Raw genomic sequence first — 23,046 nt, forward strand, 5'->3', positions numbered from 1 at the left:
TACAGCAGGCAGTGAAGAAAGCTAATGGAATGTTGACCTTCATAACAAGAGGATTTCAGTGTAGGAGTAAAGAGGTTCTTCTGCAATTGTACAGGGCTCTGGCAAGACCACGTCTGGAGTATTGTGTACAGTTTTGGTCTCCTAATTTGAGGAAGGACTTCCTTGTGATTGAGGCAGTGCAGGGTAGGTTCACGAGATTGATCCCTGGGATGGCGGGACTTTCATATGAGGAAAGATTGAAAAGACTAGGCTTGTATTCACTGGAGTTTAGAGGATGAAGGGGCATCTTATAGAAACTTATAAAAGGACTGGACAAGCTAGATGCAGGAAAAATGTTCCCAATGTTGGGCGAGTCCAGAACCAAGGGCCACAGTCTTAGAATAAAGGGGAGGTCATTTAAGACTGAGGTGAGAAAAAACTTTTTCACCCAGAGAGTTGTGAATTTGTGGAATTCCCTGCCACAGAGGGCAGTGGAGGCCAAGTCACTGGGTGGATTTAAGAGAGAGTTAGATAGAGCTCTAGGGGCTAGTGGAATCAAGGGATATGGAGAGAAGGCAGGCACGGGTTATTGATGGGGGATGATCAGCCATGATCACAATGAATGGCGGTGCTGGCACGAAAGGCCGAATGGCCTCCTCCTGCATCTAGAAACATAGAAACATAGAAATTAGGTGCAGGAGTAGGCCATTCGGCCCTTCGAGCCTGCACCGCCATCAATATGATCATGGCTGATCATCCAACTCAGTATCCCGTACCTGCCTTCTCTCCATACCCTCTGATCCCCTTGGCCACAAGGGCCACATCTAACTCCCTCTTAAATATAGCCAATGAACTGGCCTCAACTACCCTCTGTGGCAGAGAGTTCCAGAGATTCATCACTCTCTGTGTGAAAAAAGTTATCCTCATCTCGGTTCTAAAGGATTTCCCCCTTATCCTTAAGCTGTGACCCCTTGTCCTGGACTTCCCCAACATCGGGAACAATCTTCCTGCATCTAGCCTGTCCAACCCCTTAAGAATTTTGTAAGTTTCTATAAGATCCCCTCTCAATCTCCTAAATTCTAGAGAGTATAAACCAAGTCTATCCAGTCTTTCTTCATAAGACAGTCCTGACATCCCAGGAATCAGTCTGGTGAACCTTCTCTGCACTCCCTCTATGGCAATAATGTCCTTCCTCAGATTTGGAGACCAAAACTGCACGCAATACTCCAGGTGTGGTCTCACCAAGACCCTGTACAACTGCAGTAGAACCTCCCTGCTCCTATACTCAAATCCTCTTGCTATGAAAGCCAACATACCATTTGCTTTCTTTACTGCCTGCTGCACCTGCATGCCTACCTTCAATGACTGGTGTACCATGACACCCAGGTCTCGCTGTATCTCCCCCTTTCCCAATCGGCCACCATTTAGATAATAATCTGCTTTCCCGTTTTTGCCAGCAAAATGGATAACCTCACATTTATCCACATTATACTGCATCTGCCAAACATTTGCCCACTCACCCAGCCTATCCAAGTCACCTTGCAGTCTCCTAGCATCCTCCTCACACCTAACACTGCCCCCAGCTTAGTGTCATCCGCAAACTTGGAGATATTGCCTTCAATTCCCTCATCCAGATCATTAATATATATTGTAAATAGCTGGGGTCCCAGTACTGAGCCTTGCGGTACCCCACTAGTCACTGCCTGCCATTGTGAAAAGGACCCGTTTACTCCTACTCTTTGCTTCCTGTTTGCCAGCCAGTTCTCTATCCACATTAATACTGAACCCCCAATGCCATGTGCTTTAAGTTTGTATACTATCTATTTTCTATGTTTCTAATAGGACTGTCTGCAATTCAAAATATAGTTTCACTGAGTGTGAATCTTTTTTTTGAATTTGCAGAGGTCATTAGGAGCACTTTCCCATGCAAGTCTGGCTTTTGTATATCTTCTTGTGACATTCATTTTCTTTTTTTTAATCTTTTCATCAGTGTCAAAAAACTCCAACTTTTCGGAAATTGCACTGGCTGGGCTGGCAAGCAAAGAGGATTTCAGCAGCGTCAACCTCCGAAATGTCAACTCAACGGAACAAGTGTCAAACAACAGTGCCGTGCCATACAAAAAGCTGATGTTGCTGCAAATCAAAGGTCAGGAGTCATTACATTATTGTCTCCTGCCCAAATTCCCATGTTATTTAAAAAATATATATTATTCCCCTGTCCCCAGGCAATGTTTGACAGTGTGCAGAGCAGCTTAAATCTAAACAAGTCCTTTTTAAAGCATTAAGATATGAAAATAGCTTATGTGAAGATTTACTTAGTTTAGTTTAGATATACAGCACGGAAACAGGCCCTTCGACCCATGGAGTCCGCACTGACCAGCGATCCCCGCACATTAACACTGTCCTACACACACACACGCACTGGGGACAAAACCGAAGATCTCGGAGAAAACCCACACGGTCACGAGGAGAACGTACAAACTCCATACACTCAAGCACCCAAAGTCGGGATTGAATCCAGGTCTCCGGCGCTGTAAGAGCTATAATGGGCCTGTCCCACTTAGGCAATTTTTTAGACAACTGCAGACGACTAGTTTGTCGCCACATGTAGCCGCCGGGAGTAATCTCCTCAGTGGCGCAAAAAGTCGTAACGTCTTTCTGATCGCCGCTAAATTTTCAACGTGTTGAAAAACTTTCGCCGACAGTGGGTTTGATGCCAATGAGCGTAGCTTGACCTCCCCTGACGCAGGTGCGGTCGTAGGTTGTCGCCGGTTTTTCGGCAACCTGCTACGACTATGACAATCGCCGGCAGTTGCCTTAAAAAATTGCCAAAAAAAACAGGCCATAAGGCAGCGACTCTACCGTTGCGCCACTGTGAACGATTTCAATGGTCAGTTTGGTACCCAGTATCAAAATCCAGACCACTAGCATCATTTGTATGGAGACGAGGGACAGAAGGAAAAACGTGACCTCAAAATGTCCAAGTTTGATTTTGATCAATATCTTTCGAGTGATAATTTGGGTGATTAGTTTTCGATGCACTTTAGATAAGGGAAAATTGGTTTAATGTCTTACAGTGAAGAAAAGCTAATGTCTTGCGCTGGGACTTTGCACTGTCATGTTACCACAGATTGTGGATAATGTGGTCTTTTGTGAACTGACTGGGAATTATGTAAAATTTGAATCTCATAAATATTCAAATATGAAATGGAAGAATTTGTCCTTTTGTTTATATATCAAGAGATAAAGAATAATGAATAAAAGATATGCAAAAATGTAATGATGATGAAGGAAACAGGCCATTTCCCTTGATCATGGTTACTTTTTTGCATATCTTTTCTATATCTCTCTACATCATCGTATATATCTCGTTTCCCTTACCAGTCTGAAGAAGGTTCTCGACCCGAAATGTCACCCAATCCTTTCCAGAGATACTGCCTGTCCCACTGAGTTACTGCAGCTTTTGGTGTCTATCTTCGGTTTAAACCAGCATCTACAGTTCCTTCCTACACATTAATCACAATATGGTCCTTATAGTAAGTGAGTCTAACATAGAATGGGTGGCTGCTTTGCAGAGCCCCTTCGTTCAGTCCGCAAGGGTGACCTTGAGCTTTAATTTGCACTCCCTGTCTCCTTCTGGCGTTTCTGACATCCACCTCTGAGTAGTCTGCTGCTCTATGCATCTTTTATCTTAGATGCTAAAGGTAAGTGATTAATTATGTTAAAAGTCCTCTTCTTTCCGTGTCCATCCTGTTACAAATGTTGACCTCGCTGTCATCGTCCGTCCTGAAAAGGATGCGAGCTTCCGGCAACAATCAGTGGAAGCCATCACTTGTCGCAGTAGAATTAGCTCAGGATACTTCCAGTTTCCAGCCCCGCGATGTGGACACTTCTGCTATGGGGCCCATGTTAAAAGTAATTCATTAGTTTTGAGGCACTTTAGGCTATTTGGAGAGTTTAAAAAAATGTTTGTAGGAAGGAACTGCAGATGCTAGTTTAAGTTGAAGATGAACTGAGAGTCAGGGGAAAGGGAAATGCGAGACAGTGATGTAGAATGCTTTGTTATTTTTCTCAACTTCTTAAGTTCTCCCTTTTGAAATGGGAGTTTGGTGGTCCTGGGCTTGCTCTAGGGTCTGGCATTACTTCTGAAATCTGCCGTTTATTCTGTTACTTTGGCAATTGCATTCAGAAATGAGAATGATCTATTGACAGATTCGATGTGAAGAGGATGTTTCCACTAGTGGGAGAGTCTAGGACCAGCGGTCATAGCCTCAGGATGAAAGGGCATTCTTTTAGGAATGAGATGAGGAGAAACTTGCTTTAGTCAGAGGCTGGTTCTTTTCATTCGTCATCGTTGAAAACATTAGCGACGCAGTAGCGCTGGTTTCTGACGGGAACGGTGACGGACGCACCACACGTCTCTGTCCTCCAGTTCCTGCGGACATCCGCCGCTGGAAGTCTAGGATTTTGGTGTGTGTGCTTTATCATCATTCCTTACAATGCTATGCACGACAGTGATCGCAACTTCTACTGAAGTGTGGATGGCCGTTGGCTCGCTAGAAGCTCATCCGCCCTTTGACGGGTCTTATTTTTGGTCCTGCTGGGGGTCCACAGCCCCCTCCTCACCTGGCCAACCACGTGGGGGAGACGGTTTTAGCCGACTATCCGACCATGGAGCAGGAAGCACGGGATTACATGGTACCCGTGGCGGGGGGAGAAACTCCCCTCGACCAGACCTCTAAAGGGTGGTGAAACTGTGGAATTCTTTGCCACAGAAGGCTGTGGAGGCAAAGTCAGTGGATATATTTAAGGCAGAGTTAGATAGATTCTTGATTAGTACGGGTGTCAGAGGTTATGGGGAGAAGGCAGGGGAATGGGGTTAGGAGGGAGAGATAGATCAGCCATGATTGAATGGCGGAGTAGACGTAATGGGCCGAATGGCCTAATTCTTCTCCTATCACTTCTAACCTTGTGATACATTCTGCAGCTTGGACAAATATAACATCGTTCCTCGGTGGTGGGAACATGACTGGTGGAAGGAGGGAGGGTGTTGAACGTCCTCTGGACAATGTTATACCTAACCTGATATAATCAGATCTGAAAGACAGAAAGCAACTACATTGCACACAAGGTTTCAGCCCAGCAGTCAGTGGACTATTTTAAATAGTTTAAAATTTAAATTTCCAGCTGTTATAATTGCAGCATGTAACTTTATAGACTGTTTTCTATATTTTATGGTTAAGTTGGTGTAACTGAAGTTGCAAACTACCAATATATAAGAAAAAAACTGCAGATGCTGGTTTACACCAAAGATAGACACAAAAAGCTGGACAGGTGGACAAAAATGCTGGAGAAACTCAGCGGGTGAGGCAGCATCTAAGGAGCGAGCTTATGCCCCTGTCCCACCTAGGAAACCTGAACGGAAACCTTTGGAGACTTTGCGCCCCACCCAAGGTTTCCGTGCAGTTCCCGGAGGTTGCAGGTGGTTGCCGGAGGTTGCAGATAGTGGAAGCAGGTAGGGAGACTGACAAAAACCTCCGGGAACCTCATGGAAACCTTGGGTGGGACACAAAGTCTCCAGAGGTTTCCGTTCAGGTTTCCTAAGTGGGACAGGGGCATTAGATGCTGCCTCACCCGCTGAGTTTCTTCAGCATTTTTGTCTACCTTCGATTTTTCTCCAGCATCTGCAGTTCTTTCTTACACATGAAGCTGGAGTCACTCAGCGGGTCGGGCAGCATCTCTGGAGAAAAGGAATAGGTGACGTTTCATAAATTTGAAGACGGGTCTCAAGCCCGAACCGTCACCTATTCCTTTCTTCCAAAGATGCTGCCTGACCCGCTGAGTTGCAAACTACCATGGTGTTGTACAGATGCTGGGCTTTATGCGTGTCGCAAGCAGATACGCTGGTCCTAATGTTGAATTGACCTCCTTTCTAATTTGGATCCTAGGTCGCAGGCACATCCAAACCAGATTAGTGGAACCGAGAGCATCTTCGTTGAATAGCGGAGACTGTTTCTTGCTGTTATCTCCTCAGCACTGCTTCCTGTGGACCGGGGAATTCACCAACGTGATCGAGAAAGCTAAGGTTAGTCTACAGACTCTGGAAAGGTCTGTGCAAGCACGTTACGCGATGTATCCTCAAAGTTTCCGAACCTCTTTCACAAACATAAATCTGAAGGTTGTTTATAGAAAATCTTCACCGTTACGCGTAAACAGTCCTTCCTGCCAGATGTGTGCAAGAGGCAGGGTGATCTCAGTAAGTGCGAGTTTCATGGGCCTGTTTGGTGACCTCCCTAGATCCCTGGTTTTCCTGTCATTTTAGAGGCTGTGGAAAGGCTATTGTGGCCAACAGGAGCAAAGACTTCCTCAGGATACAGCATTTATGGAGCAGTGAAATTAGTTTCAGTTTAAACATCCAGCGCGGAATCACCAAGTCTGCTCCTCATAGCGATCCCCGCACATTAACACTATCCTACACGTACTAGGGACAATTTACATTAATACCAAGCCAATTAACCTACTAACCTGTACTATTTGGAGTGTGGGAGGAAGCCGAAGATCTCGGAGAAAACCCACAGGGAGAACGTACAAACTCCGTACAGACAGCACCCGTAGTCAGGATCGAACCCGGGTGTCCAGCGATGCAGGCGCTATTAGGCAGCAACTCTACCGCTGCGCCACTGGGGCCGGCCCTGCTTGCAGGAACAAAGTTCAGAGGTGCTGCAAAGAGAACACCAAACAATGAACAGAAGTTTGGCCCTTTTTGCTCCATTTCTTTTTGCATGTTGCAAGGTGATACTGTGAGCTACCAAACCACCAAGAATAGCTCGGGGATTTTGCTGAAGCCCATCGATATATTACATTCTGGCAAGACCTGAAAGCAGGGTGGAAGGATGTGGGGAGAGGGCAGGAACGGGGTACTGCTTGAGGATGATCAAACATGATCACGATGAATGGCGGTGCTGGCTCGAAGAGCCGAATGGCCTACTCCTGCGCCTATTGTCTATTGTCTGTTGTGCCGCAGTGCCACGATGCTGACAGAAATATAGCATTTCATATATTGTTGAGTTTTGCATTTCCTAATTTCTTTTTTTTTTCAGGCATCAGAGCTGGCATCGTTTATTCAGACGAAGAGGGATCTTGGCTGCAGAGCACCGTACGTAACTACAATAGAAGAAGGGATTAACACCCACACCAAAACGGCCAAAGATTTCTGGAGACTCGTGGGTGGTCAGTCAAGCTACCAAGGTAGTGGAACATCCTTGATTAGTTTAGCTTTGTTTAGTTTAGATATACAGCGTGGAAACATCAAGTCTGCGCTGACCAGCGATCCCCGCACATTAACGCTACCCTACACACTAGGGACAATTTACACTTGTACCAAGTCAATTCATGTTCGTCTTTGGAGTGTGGGGAGGAACCGAAGATCCCAGAAAAAAAAACCCACGCGGTCACGGGGAGAAGGTATAAATTCTCCCCAGAGATGCTGCATGGCCTGCAGAGTCTCCAGCTTTTTGGGTCTATCTTCCCTGTAGACCAGCATCTGCAGTTCCTTCCTATACACGAGGTATAGAAGAATACGATCCTAATTTGGGCAAATTGGGAATAGTACAGCAGGGCAAAAAGGTTGGCTTGACAAGCAATTTCTGTTGATATGGCCCAACTCTGGCTGTGATGCAGAAAACGCACATGTCTTAGCACTACATTTATAAGTGGACAGAGGGATCAATAAGTAATTGACAGAGAGATCACTGGTTGCCTGTTCAGTTTAGGATCCATTTTAAAATTCTTTTATTTGCTTTTAAATCCCTAAATGGTCTTGCCCCGCCCTACCTATCTGAGCTTCTACATCCTTATACACCCGCCCCCTCTCTCAGGTCAGATAATCAGCTGCTCCTGAGTGGGCCTAAAACTAAGCGGAAGCTCAGAGGGGACCGTGCCTTTGCTGTGTCGGCACCCAAATTATGGAACGATCTGCCTCTCCACATTAAACAGGCCTCTTCTCTGTCTGTTTTTAAGTCACTTCTAAAAACCCCATCTCTTCTCCGTGGCCTTTGATACCCAGTAAGATGTCGACTTTATTTACTTGATTTAATTTATTTTTTGATTGCTTTATTGCGTGGTTATTATTTTTACTCATGTTTTATGTCTTTTAATTTATTGTTGTATTTTTGCCCTTTATGTGAGCTGTTATGTTATGTTCTGTTATGTTGTCTGTTTATGATGTCTTGTTTATTCCACTGTACAGCACTTTGTTCAACATTGGTTGTCTTAAAGTGCTTAACAAATAAAGTTGGATTGGATTGGATTGGATCACTGCTTGGGTCTCGAAAAATGCTTTGAGCAATTTAATTATAAAAAAATAATCCATCTGTTCAGCCTGATGGATCCATTCTTTTCTAGGCCGCTCCCCCCTCTGCTGTACAGCTGCTATCTGATGGTCGTCACCCAATGGTGAATCTGGATGTGTGGCAGTGCGTGTAATGATGCTGCTTTGTATCTCTGTAGGTGCAGGAAATCCCGATGAGGATGAAATGTATGAAAGTGCCATCGTAGAAACCAACTGCATTTATCGTCTGGTAGATGATAAACTTGTCCCCGATGATGACTTCTGGGGAAAGATACCACGCTGTTCTTTGCTTAATTCAAAAGATGTAAGTACCTGTCAGATAAAGCAGGAGAAGAGAAATCTCCGGGGGGTCTTTTTCCATCCCTGGTTCACGTGGCCTATAAATGTGTTATGTCTTATTTACCCAACTGAAGCACTGTAGTTGTGTCAAGGGGAAAAACAGCAAGAATAAATGGAAGGTGGACACAAAAAGCTGGGGTAACTCAGCGGGTCAGGCAGCATCTCTGGATAGAAGGAATTGGTGACGTTTCGGGTCGAGACCCTTCTTCAGACCCTCAGAATAAATGGAACATTGAATTGGAACAGATCCCAAGTGAACATTCTCTAAGATGCAAATGATCTGCTGTTTCAATTGCATTTAGTGATCTGTTTATGTAATGTTACTCTGTCGTATTGATGATGAATCATTACACTTTGATATAACTGAGATCTCTTGGTAGAGAAAAGTTGGAGTGCATAGGAGGAAGAGTCCTAGTGTAGACAACGGCACACAATTCATTATAACCCAGTTTCAAAGATTGTTGATAGGGCATGAAGAATGGAAACAGGCCCTTCAGCCCAACTTCTCGATGCCGAACAAGATGGCCCATCTACATTAGTCCCACCTGCCGCATTTGGACCATATCACCCTAAACCTTGTGTAGAAAAGAACTGCAGATGCTGGTTTCAACTGAAGACAGACACACAAAGTTGGAGTAACTCAGCGAGTCCGACAGCATTTCTGGAGAAAAGGAATAGTTGACGTCACCTATTCCTTTTCTCCAGAGTTGCTGTCTGACTCGCTGAGTTAGTCCAGCTTTGTGTGTGTGTCTTCAGCCTAAACCTTTCCTATCGATGTACCTGTCCAAATGTCATTTAAATGGTGTTATACTACCTGCTTCAACTACCCCCTGTAGCTGCGCCAACCAAACATCCACCATCCTCTGTGGGAAAAAGTTGCCCCTCAGGTTCCTATTAAATTTATCCCTCTCACCTTAAACCTATTTCCTTTGGTATAAGGACTCCGTACTATTCCCCTCATGATCTTATACAGCCCTATAAGATCACCTGTACTCCAAGAAAGTCCTAGCCTGCCCAACCACTCTCTGTAGCTCACACCCTCAAGCCACGACAATGTCCAAGTCATCTACTCTGCACTCTTTCCAGGGTAACAAACATTAGTGACTTTTGGATTGTTTCTTGCTCAAGCTAGATTGAAACGGGAGGAAACTTGACAGTACAGGGATGAATAAGATCCAACATTATCCAGGAAGTGGGTCCTAGTCGCTTTAACTGAAGGAGGTTGTAAACCATTACAATTCTTACATTCTTAAAATTTACGAGAACTGAAAGAAATTTTCAGTTATTATAGATTGAAGCATTCTGAAACAAATATGAACCAATCTTACTTAGATGAGGTTGTAAACCAAATTGACTGTAAGACTACGGCAGCTTCAGTGGTAGTTTTCTAGTTGTTCAATAATTCTGAGAGTGAAAACCTTGACCTCTGGGTTATAAGCATAATGTCAGGACCATTTGACTTCAATGCGCTCATGGGCATTCTGCAGCAAGACTATAGACTTGGATTTACACAAATTGATAATCAACAATGTACAGATGCAATGAAGAATGGTCTCGACCCGAAACATCACCCATTCCTTCTATCCAGAAATGCTGCCTGTCCCGCTGAGTTACTCCAGCATTTTGTGTCTACCTTCGATTTAAACCACCATCTTCAGTTAGAAACATGGAAACATAGAAAATATAGGTGCAGGAGTAGGCCATTCGGCCCTTCGAGCCTGCACTGCCATTCAATATGATCATGGCTGATCATCCAACTCAGTATCCTGTACCTGCCTTCTCTCCATACCCCCTGATCCCTTTAGCCACAAGGGCCACATCTAACCCTCTTAAATATAGCCAATGAACTGGCCTCAACGACCTTCTGTGGCAGAGAATTCCAGAGATTCACCACTCTCAGTGTAAAAAATGTTTTCCTCATCTCGGTCCTAAAAGATTTCCCCCTTATCCTTAAACTGTGACCCCTTGTTCTGGAACTTCCCCAACATCGGGAACAATCTTCCTGCATCTAGCCTGTCCAACCCCTTAAGAATTTTGTAAGTTCCTTCCTACATGCAAGAAAAGGTCTTCAAGGCAATGCAAGGCCTTCAAACTGAAACAGTAGCCCTGTTACTCTTTCCCAAGTGACCACCTGACTTGTTTAGTGTTTCCATCTTATTCTAAAGTTACTTTAGAGATACAGAGAAAAGCAGGCCCTTTGGCCCATCAAGTCCATGTCGACCAACGATCACCCCACACTCTAGCACTGTCCACACACTAGACATAGCAATGTTACAACATTTTGAGATTTTAAAAATCAAGTCTGTAATTTATCCAATCGGATAAAGCATAAAAAGAAGTTTAATTTGACACCTAATTCACTTTCATATCATCAGTATTAAAAATGTTATGGCCATTTTCATACTCGGAAATTAGCATCTTGTTCCCTATTGATTTTCCATTGACTTAACACAAAAGCTGTGATCGAGAACATTTAAAGGCCGATAACATTCTTAAAATTTTAGAGAACTGAAAGAAATTTTCAGTTATTATAGATTGAAGCATTCTGAAACAAATATGAAACAATCTTACTTAGATGACTTGAAATTAAAGCATATAATTAGTTAGTTACCTAATTGTAGCTAATTACAAAATTCAATTACTAGATCTAAACATCTATCCATTTCTTAAGAATAGATTAACATTTTTAAATAGCCTAAGTGTCCAAATAACATTCACACAATAATTCAGAATATAACATAATCTCATTGTCATGGGTTTATAGGCCAAATGGAAGGAATTTAATGTTTAATACCTGGGTGAAAAAGTTTTTCCTTATCTCAGTCCGAAATGGCCAACCCCTTATTCTTAAACTGCATCACACGTTCACAGGGAGAGCGTACAAACTCGGTACAAACAGCACCCGTTGTCGGGATTGAACCCGGGTCTCTATCACTTCGGTACCATTTACATCATGTTTTCCAACATTCAAGTCTCCAGGTACTAACGTGGCTCTGGTACGCAGTATTATTAAATGGGAAATGCAGCCTGCACATGCTAAGAGGGAAGTCCAGAGCATGAGCATTTATAGCTCAACATACTGAAACGTGAAAGGCTTCCACAAGCGGCTGAATTTTCACCCTCTATCCTTTTTGTTCTGCAATGCAGGAGCTGCATTGTTCCTGCCCAGAAGTTGAAAAGCTGCATGTTGCTCTCTAGTGTGTAGGAAGGAACTGCAGATGCTTGCTTAAACAGAAGATGACCACGATGTTTGCTTCCCAGTAATACTTTGCATGTTGCTTATGAAAATAACACTGTGATTGTATCTGTGATCAAAATGAAGTGAGGTGTTTGAGAAGAGCCAACCTGCACATGTTTGCTGACCTTAAATTAATAACTCACTTTGAGGCAATCTACAACTACCGTACAGCTACAGTACAGTTTCCAGTAGGTTCCGTAGATATGTAGTTTTATGCAATTTTATAATAAGGTCATGAGTGATATGACTGTTCCAGCTGCTACGGTCAGGCAAGCGCCTCCACTGTCACGCTGCAAAAACAGAGAGGATGAGGCGGAGTTTCTTCCCACAGGCCATCAGGACTGTAAACTTTAATCTCACCAGGGACTAATTTACTAATTTACTGTTGTGTCTTTGTTTAATGTAAATACTGCTTCTGTTCTGTTGTTTTGCACAATCCCGCAGGCAATGCCACTTTCATTTCACTGCACATCTTGTATGTGTTTGTGACAAATAAAGTTGACTTGATAGGAGCAGAATTAGGCCTTTCGGCCCATCAAGTCTACTCCGCCATTCAATCATGGCTGATCCATCTCTCCCTTCAAACCCCATTCTCCTGCCTTCTCCCCAGGAACGTCCTTTAATTCTGAGGCTATGACCTCTGGTGCTAGACTCTCCCACCAGTGGAAACACCCTCTCCACATCCACTCTCTCAGGTCCTTTCACTCTCGTTCTGACTCCCTTAGGTGCTGGTGTTCGACTTTGGCAGTGAGGTGTACGTGTGGCATGGGAAGGAAGTCACACTGGCTCAACGGAAAGTGGCGTTCCAGCTGGCAAAGCATTTGTGGAATGGAACCTTTGACTATACAAACTGTGACATCAACCCTCTGGATCCAGGCGAATGTAATCCTCTGATACCAAGGTACCTTCCGTTTTTCTCATTAATGGAGCAAACACCCAACAATGCCCTGTTTCCTTTATTATCGATACTTTTTTGGCATGTCTTTCATTCATTTGTTCTACATCTCTCTACATCACTGTCTATATCTCTCGTTTCCCTTTCCCCTGACTCTCAGTCTGAAGAAGGGTCTCGACCCGAAACGTCACCCATTCCTTCTCTCCAGAGACTCTGCCTGTCCTGCTGAGTTACTCCAGCATTTTGTGTCTATGTCTATTTTTTGATTAAATATCTCTAAGCGATTTCCATCTGATACATTAAATAAGTAGCTAAAAGCAACTGCAAATGCTGGTTTACACCAAAGATAGACACAAAAAGCTGGAGTAACTCAGCAGGACAGGCAGCATCTCTAGATAGAAGGAATGGGTGACGTTTCAGGTCGAGACCCTTCATCAGGCTCAGAGTTGCCATGCTCAATGTGAAGAACATGGTACTTAGAAAATTGGGGAATACTCAAATGGCCCATCAAAGTAAATAATATGAGTGCCAGCCTTAACAGTTATGTATTTTCCTTTCTCCTGTCACTTCGAAGAAGCCAGCACCATACTTGTCTACTGGACTAAGCTAGAAAGAATGCATAGAAGATTTTTTTGAGGGTGTTGCCAGGACTAGAGGCCTGAGCTATAGGGAGAGGTGGGACAGACAAGGACTTTATTCCTTAGAGTGCAGGCGGATGAGAAGACATCGTATAGAGGTGCAAAGAAATGAGGCTAATGAATAGAGCAAATGCAGAGTATATTTTTACCCTGGGTGGGGGGAGTTAAGATTTAGAGAGTAAAACCCCTGTCCCATGGTACGAGTTCATTCCAAGAGCTCTCTCGAGTTTGCCCTGATTCGAATTCGGAGATTTACGGTAATGGCCACTCGTCGGTACTCGGGGCTCTCGTGGACATTTTTCATCATGTTGAAAAATCTTCACGAGTCTTCCTGTGCTTACCTGCCGTTAGCGAGTCTTCCCAAGTACCTGCCATTAGCGCTAAGAGACGTCCCTGAGCTCCAACGTTCCCACTACGTTCATTCTCCGTGCTTACCACGAGTTTGATTTTTTTTTAAACTCGGGAGAGCTCTTGGAATGAACTCGTACCGTGGGACAGGGCTTTAAGGCTATAAGTTGTGGGTAAGAATGTATTAGGGAACTGAGGGATGGCATTTACAAATAGGAATGGTTTAGAAGGATGTGGTCCAAACACAAACACAAGCAAGTAGGACTAGCTTAGTTGGGGCATCTTGATCAGCAGGGCCAATTTGGGCCAAAGTCCTGTTTCCATGCTGTGTTACTGGTAGAGCTGTTGCAATTTACCACATTTAAAGAGCTAACTTTATTTCACTAATCTTAAATATGGACTTAAAATTCATGGGGAATCTGAACTGGTGGCTGTTGTTAAAATTCAGATGAGCGTGCCTTCAGTTTAGTTTAGAGATACAGCGCAGAAACAGGCCCTTCGGCCCACTGAGAAGTCACCGACCAGCGATCCCCGCACATTTACACTATCCTGCACACACTAGGGACAATTTGGACATTGATACCTAGCCAATTAACCTACAAACCTGTACGTCTTTGGAGTGTGGGAGGAAACTGAAGATCTCAGAAAAAACCCACGCAGGTCACGGGGCGAAGGTACAGACTAGCGCCTGTAGTCAGGATCGATACCCGGGTCTCTGGTGCTGTAAGGCAGCAACTCTACCGCTGCGCCACCGTGCTGCGCACAACACTGGCTCATTCTGCACTGGCTTAGCAATGAATGCGTTGAGAGTCAGCCATGCCCCTAAACACTGGAGCTTTAAGGCAGTGGCTCTACCACTGCACCACTCTGCGCCCATTCTGAAAAACTGGTGAATCAAACTACTGCTTAGTTTTTTAGCTCCTAGATCAGTTTTTCTGTTTTATTCTTTCTATATAATTTAATAAGTTTTAACGCAGTAACTAATAAATGGCAAGTTATATCTCCCAGTTGACATTTAATAGAGAAATAAGGAACTTATAGAAGCTAAAGTAAATCTATTCCATTGAATGTTTTGATTTCCAACTTGCCAGCTCTTTCTCAAACTGTAATTAAAAATGAAGAGTTATTTATTTATTGCAATGTTTAAATATTAATAAATCTTACAGCATCTTTTCGCAGTAACTCATCAAATGCAGAATTCTACAAGAGCTTTTTAAAATATGGCATTCATTTAAAGCGGTGCGAGTTAAATCTGCCTTTATTGAATGTACAGTGTAAGAAGGAACTGCAGGTGCTGGTTTACACCGGAGGTAGACACAAAATGCTGGAGTAACTCAGCAGGACAGGCAGCATCTCTGGAGAGAAGGAATGGGTGACGTTTCAGGTCGAGACCCTTCTCAAAACGTCACCTTTTTCTTCTCTCCAGAGATGCTGCCTAGCTCGCTGAGTTACTCCAGCATTTTGTGTCTATCGTTCTTAATGAATGTACGGTCCAGGCTATCCGACTTCCAGCTTGGTCTGATACCTAGCGAGCAATGGCACACAGCAAGAAAATATCCTAACCAAAGTACATTCATATGTACATTCACATAGTTTGTGCAGCCATATTTTCGGGTAGTTAACTTTGGACCCCACCACCTGCTGATGAAAGCCATCTTCCTCAGCCTCTAACCATGTCCTACCAATCAGTTTAAATCTCAGTCTGAAGAAGGGTCTCAACCCGAAACATCACCCATTCCTTCCATTCTGGCTCGCTGAGTTTCCCCAGCATTTTGTGTCTATCGTCATTGCAAACCAGCTTCTGCAGTTCCTTCCTAGACAATTTTAAGTCTGTGGCGTTTGTTTTTAATCTCTCTGCTGAAGGAACAACTTCTCCATTGTACCTAAGCCTCTCGTACATTTTTGCTCTTTAATTAAAATCTCCCCAAAACTGCCTTTGTATCCAAGGAATAATTCAGCCATCCACGTTTTCCTTGTGTAGCATAGAACAATACAGATCAGAAACTGGCCCTTCGGTCCACAATGTTTGTGCCCAATATGATGCCTAGTTAAATTGATCCCATCTGCCTGCACATTATCCATATCCCTCCATTCCCTGCACACAGGCCTTTGCGAAAGCCTCTTAAACTTCACTATGGTATCTGCCTCCACCACCACCCCTGGCAATGTGTTCCAGGTCCACCACTACTCTCTGCGTAAGAAACCTTTCCCCACAAATCTCCATTAAACTTTCCCCCTCTCACCTTATAGCTTTGTCCTCTGGTGTTGGACATGTCCACCCTCGGGGGGGAAAGGTTCTGTCTGTCTAGCCTATCTGTGCCCCTCATCCTTTTATATACTTCTATCAAGTCTTTGCTCAGACTCGATAGACTGTTCTTTATATGCTTCTATCGCCAGTGCTCCAGAATATCTAACGGTACGAAATCCATTGTATCATCACAGGATACCACAGCTTTGCAGCGGCTATTTGACCTGCAAACAGCATGCTGGCATTAAAACTAACCAGTGTTTTTATTTCTTCTGGGTAGGAAAGGTCAAGGGCGTCCCGATTGGGCTATTTTTGGCAGGTTGACTGAGCACAACGAAACGATTTTGTTTAAGGAAAAATTCCTGGACTGGCTCGATTCCAAGAAGCTCTCGTCAAAAGCTGCCGTGGAAGACGAACAGAAGGTAACACTCTTTCATTACCTCATTGGCCAAGCAATAACGTGATCCTTTTTGAAAAGATTAAGTGCCCGTAGGCATGAGTAAAACCTAACACATCAGCAGCAATCAATCTGTTAGGCTTTAACACATGACCACAGGATTAAGAGCTAGCAAGTTTTTTACAGTTTACAGAAATTCAATAGCCTCACCGATTCTTCTTTTTCCCTACAGCTTTTCACTTGAGTGATCAGGTACTATTTCAGGCTTCTTCTAATGTAGCAGTAATATTTCTCTGGACAATAGACAATAGGTGCAGGAGTAGGCTGTTGAGTGATGATCATACATTAACAGAAGCCTTACACCAAGATAAAGATGCAGAGACTTTATTAACTACATAGCAAGCACGACTTCACACTAGCACGTTCCACTTACACGAAGGCAAGCAGTGATAACTGAAAAGCTAGCGGGCATAACTACAGAAGCATGACTCGTAATATAAGTGACCCCCCTCTTAAAGAATCAACAACAATACAGATCCTTGAACTAAGCAAGGCATGTATAACAATCGATGACAAACTGGAGGAAAGTCAAACATAGTCCTGATACTTCACAACCGGCCTGCAAACATTGCTTTATAGACACTAGGTGCAGGAGTAGGCCATTCGGCCCTTCGAGCCAGCACCACCATTCAATGTGATCATGGCTGATCATCCCCAATCAGTGCCCCTTTCCTGCCTTCTCCACATATCCCCTGATTCCGCTATCTTTAATACAAACTGAGGCACATAACGCATTCTGCTCCCCTTGTACATTTGCCTTTCAGTTAATTTCTTATCTCAGTTGCATGAACCTGCATTTGTTCCTTGGGTCTTGACCAATATGTTTCACATTATAATTCTTGATAGGAATTGAATTGAATTGAATTTCTCTTTTTTTGTCATTCAAAAACAAGTTTGAACGAAATTTCGTTACCATACAGTCATAACAGTTTTTTTTTTTAAAAGCAACAAAACACACAATTAATTTAACATAAATATCCATCACAATGAAGGGCTTGTCCCACTTGGCGATTTTTTCGGTGACTGCTGGCGTCATATCAGTTTCGCCAAAAGATTTTGAACATTTCAAAGTCCAGCAGCGATAAAAAGAATGTTGCGACACTTGAACAAACACCGCGGGTCATACGTCATCACGCTGCGTCACGGCTGCGTCATATGTCATCACGCCGCATCTCCGCCGTTAATTTCTCGGTGACCTGATACGTTAGTCAATGATGCCGGCAGTCACCGAATAAACCGCCAAGTGGAACAGGCCCTTGACTCCTCCAGACACCTCCTCACTGTGACGGAAGGTAGGAAAAAAAGTCTTATCTCTTCCTTGCTTTTCCTTGTGTTTCCTGGTAGGGTCAAAAATATGGAACTTGCGCAGTGTGGAAAAAGACCCTCTGAGCCCCCATGTTCACGCCGTCCCTCCACCAATCAGCCTTTTACACAAATTCTACGCTAATCCCATTTTATTCTCTCCGCATTCCCACCAAATCCACGCGTATTTTAGCACACACCTAAATACGAGCAGTGATTTACAGAGTTCAACTAATCTATCAAGCCACACGTCGCTGGTATGTGGGACCGGAGAAAATCCACGTGGTCACAGGAGGAATACGCGTCAGTCTGGAGAAGGGTCTCGACACCCGAAACGTCACCCATTCCTTCTCTCCGGAGATGCTGCCTGTCCCGCTGAGTTACTCCAGCATTTCGTGTCTACCTTTGGAAGAATACACAAAGCAGCGCCAGTGGTCAGGATTGAACCCGGGTCACTGGATCTATGAGGCAGCCCCTGTTCTAATTGTTGCAAGAGTGAAAAGGTTGAATGCTCCTTTGTTGAAAATGTTTCTGCCCCATAGTTATGTTGCTACCAGGAAGATTGTGATTCAAGTATGCCACACCTGGAACGTTACTCAATCAACATTGGGATTCTGAAAGACCTGTGTATTTGCCAGCAATTACGATACGATACGATATAACTTTATTTATCCCAGGATTGAAATTGATCTCCTAACAGTAAAAAAAAAACACAAAAGACATGAAACACAAAATTAAAGTGACGAGTGGAAAGGCTTGGGGGATGTGCAAAGATTGGAGGAGCGAGGGGGAGGGGAGTCACTCAGTCTACTCCACGACAGAAGGGGGAGGAGTTGTACAGTTTGATAACCACAAGGAAGAGGGATCTCCCGTGGCGTTCTGTCCTGCATCTTGGTGGATCCAGTCTGTTGCTGAAGGTGCTCCTCAGGTTGACCAGTGTGTCCTGGAGGGGGTGAGCTGTATTGTCCAGGATGCTCCGCAGTTTGAGGAGCATCCTCCCCTCCAAGACCACCTCCCATGAATCCAACTCTGCCCCCAGGATGGAGCCAGCATTCCCGATGAGTTTGTTGATCCTTCAATTCAGAGCACCACATCTCAGCAAATGGGCTCCGTTTGAACTTGCTAATTAACTTTCAGACTTGAAGTTAAAAAAATGTTATTTTAACGGAAACTAAGGAAGTCAGAAGAATTTAACTGATGTGCGGGCAGGAAATCTAGGGTATATACTGATTGATATGACTGAAGATAGACATGAACTGCTGGAGTAACTCGAGACCCTTCTTCGGACTGGCAAGCTGAGGAATTTGTTCCTCCATGTTTTGAGATAGAAAAAGATGAGGGAGCGCAGTGATTTTATTTGGTGGGGATGCCAGATGTGGATAAAAACCAAAGAAGAGACAACAAGCCCGCTGAACAGGAATGGAAATGATTATCTGTGATCATTTTTTTCCATTAACTGCCAAATAATTTGAAGATTTTACTGGTGTAAACTGTGGAATTTAGTTTATTTTTTAGTTTAGTTTAGAGATACAGCACGGAAACAGGCCCTTCGGCCCACCGGGTCCGCGCCGACCAGCGATCCCCGCACACTAACACTTACCAAGTGTTACTTACTTACATTTACCAAGCCAATTAGCCTACACACAAGTACGTCTTTGGAGTGTGGGAGGAAACCGAAGATCTCGGAGAAAACCCACGCAGGTCACGGGGAGAACGTACAAATTCCGTACAGACAGCACCCGTAGTCGGGATCGAACCCGGGTCTCCGGCGCTGTAAGGCAGCAACTCTACCGCTGCACCACCGTGACCGCCTCCCATGAGATTAAATGAATTCAAACTTTTAATATTGGTCAAAGTGACGTTAGAATCCCATGCACAGGATTGTTATTGTTGTGTTATATTTATACGAGACTTTATCAGATTGGTCTGGATCAATTTGCTGTCATAAATCTAAAGTTTCACTTTTTTCTTTAAACTTGCATCACTGCCAATGTTTCGAAAATTAGCATTCCATACTTGCAGTTCAATTAGAAAGATGTCAAACCTGTAAAAGAAAAATCATAATTTCCTTCAAATGCATTTGTGCGTTGTGCTGTATATTGGGGCATAGCTGTAAATACTGTCCGCTCAGTCCGCCTTAACCTACCTGATCTCCCGGTTGCTAAACACTGTAAGTCCCCCCCCTCCCATTCCCACACTGACCTTTCTGTCCTGGGCCTCCTCCATTGTCAGAGTGAGACCCAGCACAAATTGGAGGAACAGCACCTCACATTTCGCTTGGGCAGCTTACACCCCAGCAGTATGAACATTGACTTCTCTAACTTCAAGTAACCCTTGCTTTCCCTCTCTCTCCATCCCTTCCCCTTCCCAGTTCTCCGACCAGTCTGCCTGTCCTCCTGATTAAATTTTATCTCTGTCTGCTTCGTTGTCAACTTCTCCTAGCTAACAATGATCTATTCTACATTTTCCTTGAACTGCATCCCCTTTGATGTCTCGTTTTCAAACCTTACACTTCCTTATCTCTGTGTCTCCCTCTCCCCTGACTCTCAGTCTGAAGAAGGGCCTCGACCCGAAACGTCACCATTGCTTATATTCAGAGTTGCTGCCTGAGTCCAGCCTTTTGTGTCTATCTTCGGTGTAAACCAGCATCTGCAGTTCCTTCCTACACATACTGTCTGAGTATTTTGTGATTATAACCCATCCAACTTTACCAATTCATCATTAATTCTACCCAAAAGCTGTCCATTTGAAAGTAATCCATTATTAGTTTCATAGAAAACTACAGTTAATAGCTCATAGTTTAATTTGGAAACGTTGATTCCGCTGTGCGGGGATGTTCTATCGTGTGTTGTGTTCTTTTTTTATTCGTATGGCTGTATGGTAACTCAAATCTCACTGTCCAATTGGTGCAGGAGACAATAAATGTAACTTGAACGTTAACTTAATGATCAAATACCTTCTCTTTATGGTTCAGATACCCATGTATAAAATGAACAAAATAAAGGGCCTGTCCCACTTCAGGGCCTGTCCCATGATGCGAGTTCACCCTAGAGCTCTCCCAAGTTTAAAAAATAAATCAAACTCGTGGTAAATACGTAGAATGTACGTAGCAAGTACATCGGAGCTCGTGGATGCCTCGTAGCGGCTCGTAGTGCTAACGGCAGGTACTTGGGAAACGCGGAAACTCGTGAAGTTTTTTCAACAGTGTGAAAAATTTCCACGAGTAAAATAATACTCGCGATGAAGTACCAAGAGTTTGATTTTTTTTTTTAACTCAGGAGAGCTCTTGGGTGAACTCGCATCGTGGGACAGGCCCTTTTGGTGACACTTTAGGCAACTGCCAGGGACTCATTTTAATGGAATTCACCTACGACACCTGGCGGCAACCCTCGACAGAACCTAGGACAGCAAATATTGTCGCCACCGTCGCTGAAAAGATTTCAACATGTTGAAAATTTTGCGGTAGTCGGCCAAAAAAATCGCCTAAGTGGGACAGCCCATAAAGCAGTAAGAAGATTACGGAGTAATTTGTTAACCAACAATAATCATTATTTAATTTAAATACAGTGACAATTGAAATAATATCTTCGTATGCTTTCAGAATGCACTTTCTCAAAAGGAAAGGACTGAATTACTCTTTTTTTTGATAAGATTGCAGAGCTGTGTTTTATCGCCCTTTAAAGCTCAAACTGTCTCACTGAAATGAAATCAGCTTGTAACTTTCACTCTGTCCTTGTGTAGCTGGAGCATGGCATTGACCTGAAGCCGTACGATGTTACCTTGATGATACCTCTGTCACCTGCCCCAGTTGGAACAGCTCTGGATGGGCTGAACATTGGCCGTGGCCATGGAATCGTCGAGGGAGAAGATGGAAGGCAGTTTGAGATCACTAATCTCTCGGTTGATGTGTGGCACATACTTGAATTTGACTACAGTCGATTACCGAAACAGAGCATCGGACAGTTTCACGAAGGGGATACGTATGTGGTCAAATCAAAGTACTTGGTGAGCACCACAGGTTAGTGCTGGTCGTACAAAATTAAGATCATGTTAGTGTAAAAATTAAGGTCATGTCGTGAACATGAAGAATAGAGAATTGAGTCAATTAGTCTCAGTGGAATAAGGGGACTCCTCCCCCTTCTATCGTGGGGTAGACTGACTCCCCCCCACCCCCCCCCCCCCCCCCCCCCCCCCCCCCCCCCCCCCCCCCCCCCCATTCCTGAATCGTTGAACATCCCCAATCCTTTCCACTCGTCACTTTATTTTCATGTTTCATGTATTTTGTCTTTTCCTTCAGCGGATAAATGAAGTTCTATCTTATTGTATCGTAAATGTTGATCGTGAAAAGATCATGCTTACAAAGTTTCTCTTGAGAAGAACTCCATTGGAGTTGGCTTTTGCTATTTCCTTGGCATTCGTATCTTGCCAGAGGGTTGTGTCCCTCCCATTCCTGGCAATGAGGTTGCCCCAGGAGCATCAGGTTGGGAAGCAGCCAGGATTTTTCAACACTGCTGTAATGGACCCATGTGGAAACACCCGTGGCTTCCAGCGTTGGTGTGTACGGGCTGATGACTGTGGCGTGCTGTTCCCATGTTAGAGGGAGCCAACTCATGAGGCACTCATTCACCCCGCACAATGACGCACTGTGTCACACTAGCCCACTCTTGACAGCGAAAACACCCATAAAGATTAGTCCCGGGCAACTCTGCCCCTCTCTTTCTACCCTGCCTATGCCCTCCATCTCAATCTCCCTTCCCCTTTACCCCTCAGCCAGGGGTTGCCAACTTTCTCACTCCCAAATAAGGGACAAAAGGCCCAGATAAGAGACAAAAGATCAAAATACGGGACAAATTCCCGACGGCAATTCGTTGCCCGACTCGGCCATGGCTGGGTGAATGATGAGTTGGCCCGGGTGCTGGACTACACACAAAACCCAGCCGGCCGGCCAGCTGAGGAGTTTTGGCCCGGGCGCAAAGTCCGGCACCCCATCCAACTCATGAACCGATGATCGGCCATGAGAAGGAGGGGTGGTGGTGTCGGCGGTAAGCGAAGGTTCGTAGGTCGGATAGCTGGCCGGGCTGCCGACCGACGGGGACCATGGGGCGAGGCGCTGCTGCTGCTGCACTCCACGGGCTGCACTACGTCGGGATGTGTGAGGCGGGGTCGGACGTGGCACTCCGACCCGACAGTCCCCTCGACCCGAGTAGTAGCAGCCAAACACGGGACAAGGGCGGTCCCGTATGGGACAAACC

General features: G+C 44.4%; 1 protein-coding gene across 1 annotated transcript in view; it reads left to right on the top strand.

Annotated features, from left to right (window-relative positions):
* svila (supervillin a) overlaps positions 1-23,046 on the top strand; it is a 350,280-nt gene that overhangs the window by 277,052 nt on the left and 50,182 nt on the right. The window contains exons 27-33 of the mRNA XM_055665020.1: positions 1,970-2,125; positions 5,928-6,064; positions 7,080-7,227; positions 8,488-8,633; positions 12,632-12,807; positions 16,316-16,457; positions 21,536-21,812. Of these exons, the coding sequence (XP_055520995.1) occupies positions 1,970-2,125; positions 5,928-6,064; positions 7,080-7,227; positions 8,488-8,633; positions 12,632-12,807; positions 16,316-16,457; positions 21,536-21,812 (1,182 nt within the window). The remainder of the gene's footprint in view (positions 1-1,969; positions 2,126-5,927; positions 6,065-7,079; positions 7,228-8,487; positions 8,634-12,631; positions 12,808-16,315; positions 16,458-21,535; positions 21,813-23,046) is intronic.

Source organism: Leucoraja erinacea, chromosome 2 (genome assembly GCF_028641065.1).
Source record: "Leucoraja erinacea ecotype New England chromosome 2, Leri_hhj_1, whole genome shotgun sequence".
Lineage (NCBI taxonomy): Eukaryota > Metazoa > Chordata > Chondrichthyes > Rajiformes > Rajidae > Leucoraja > Leucoraja erinaceus.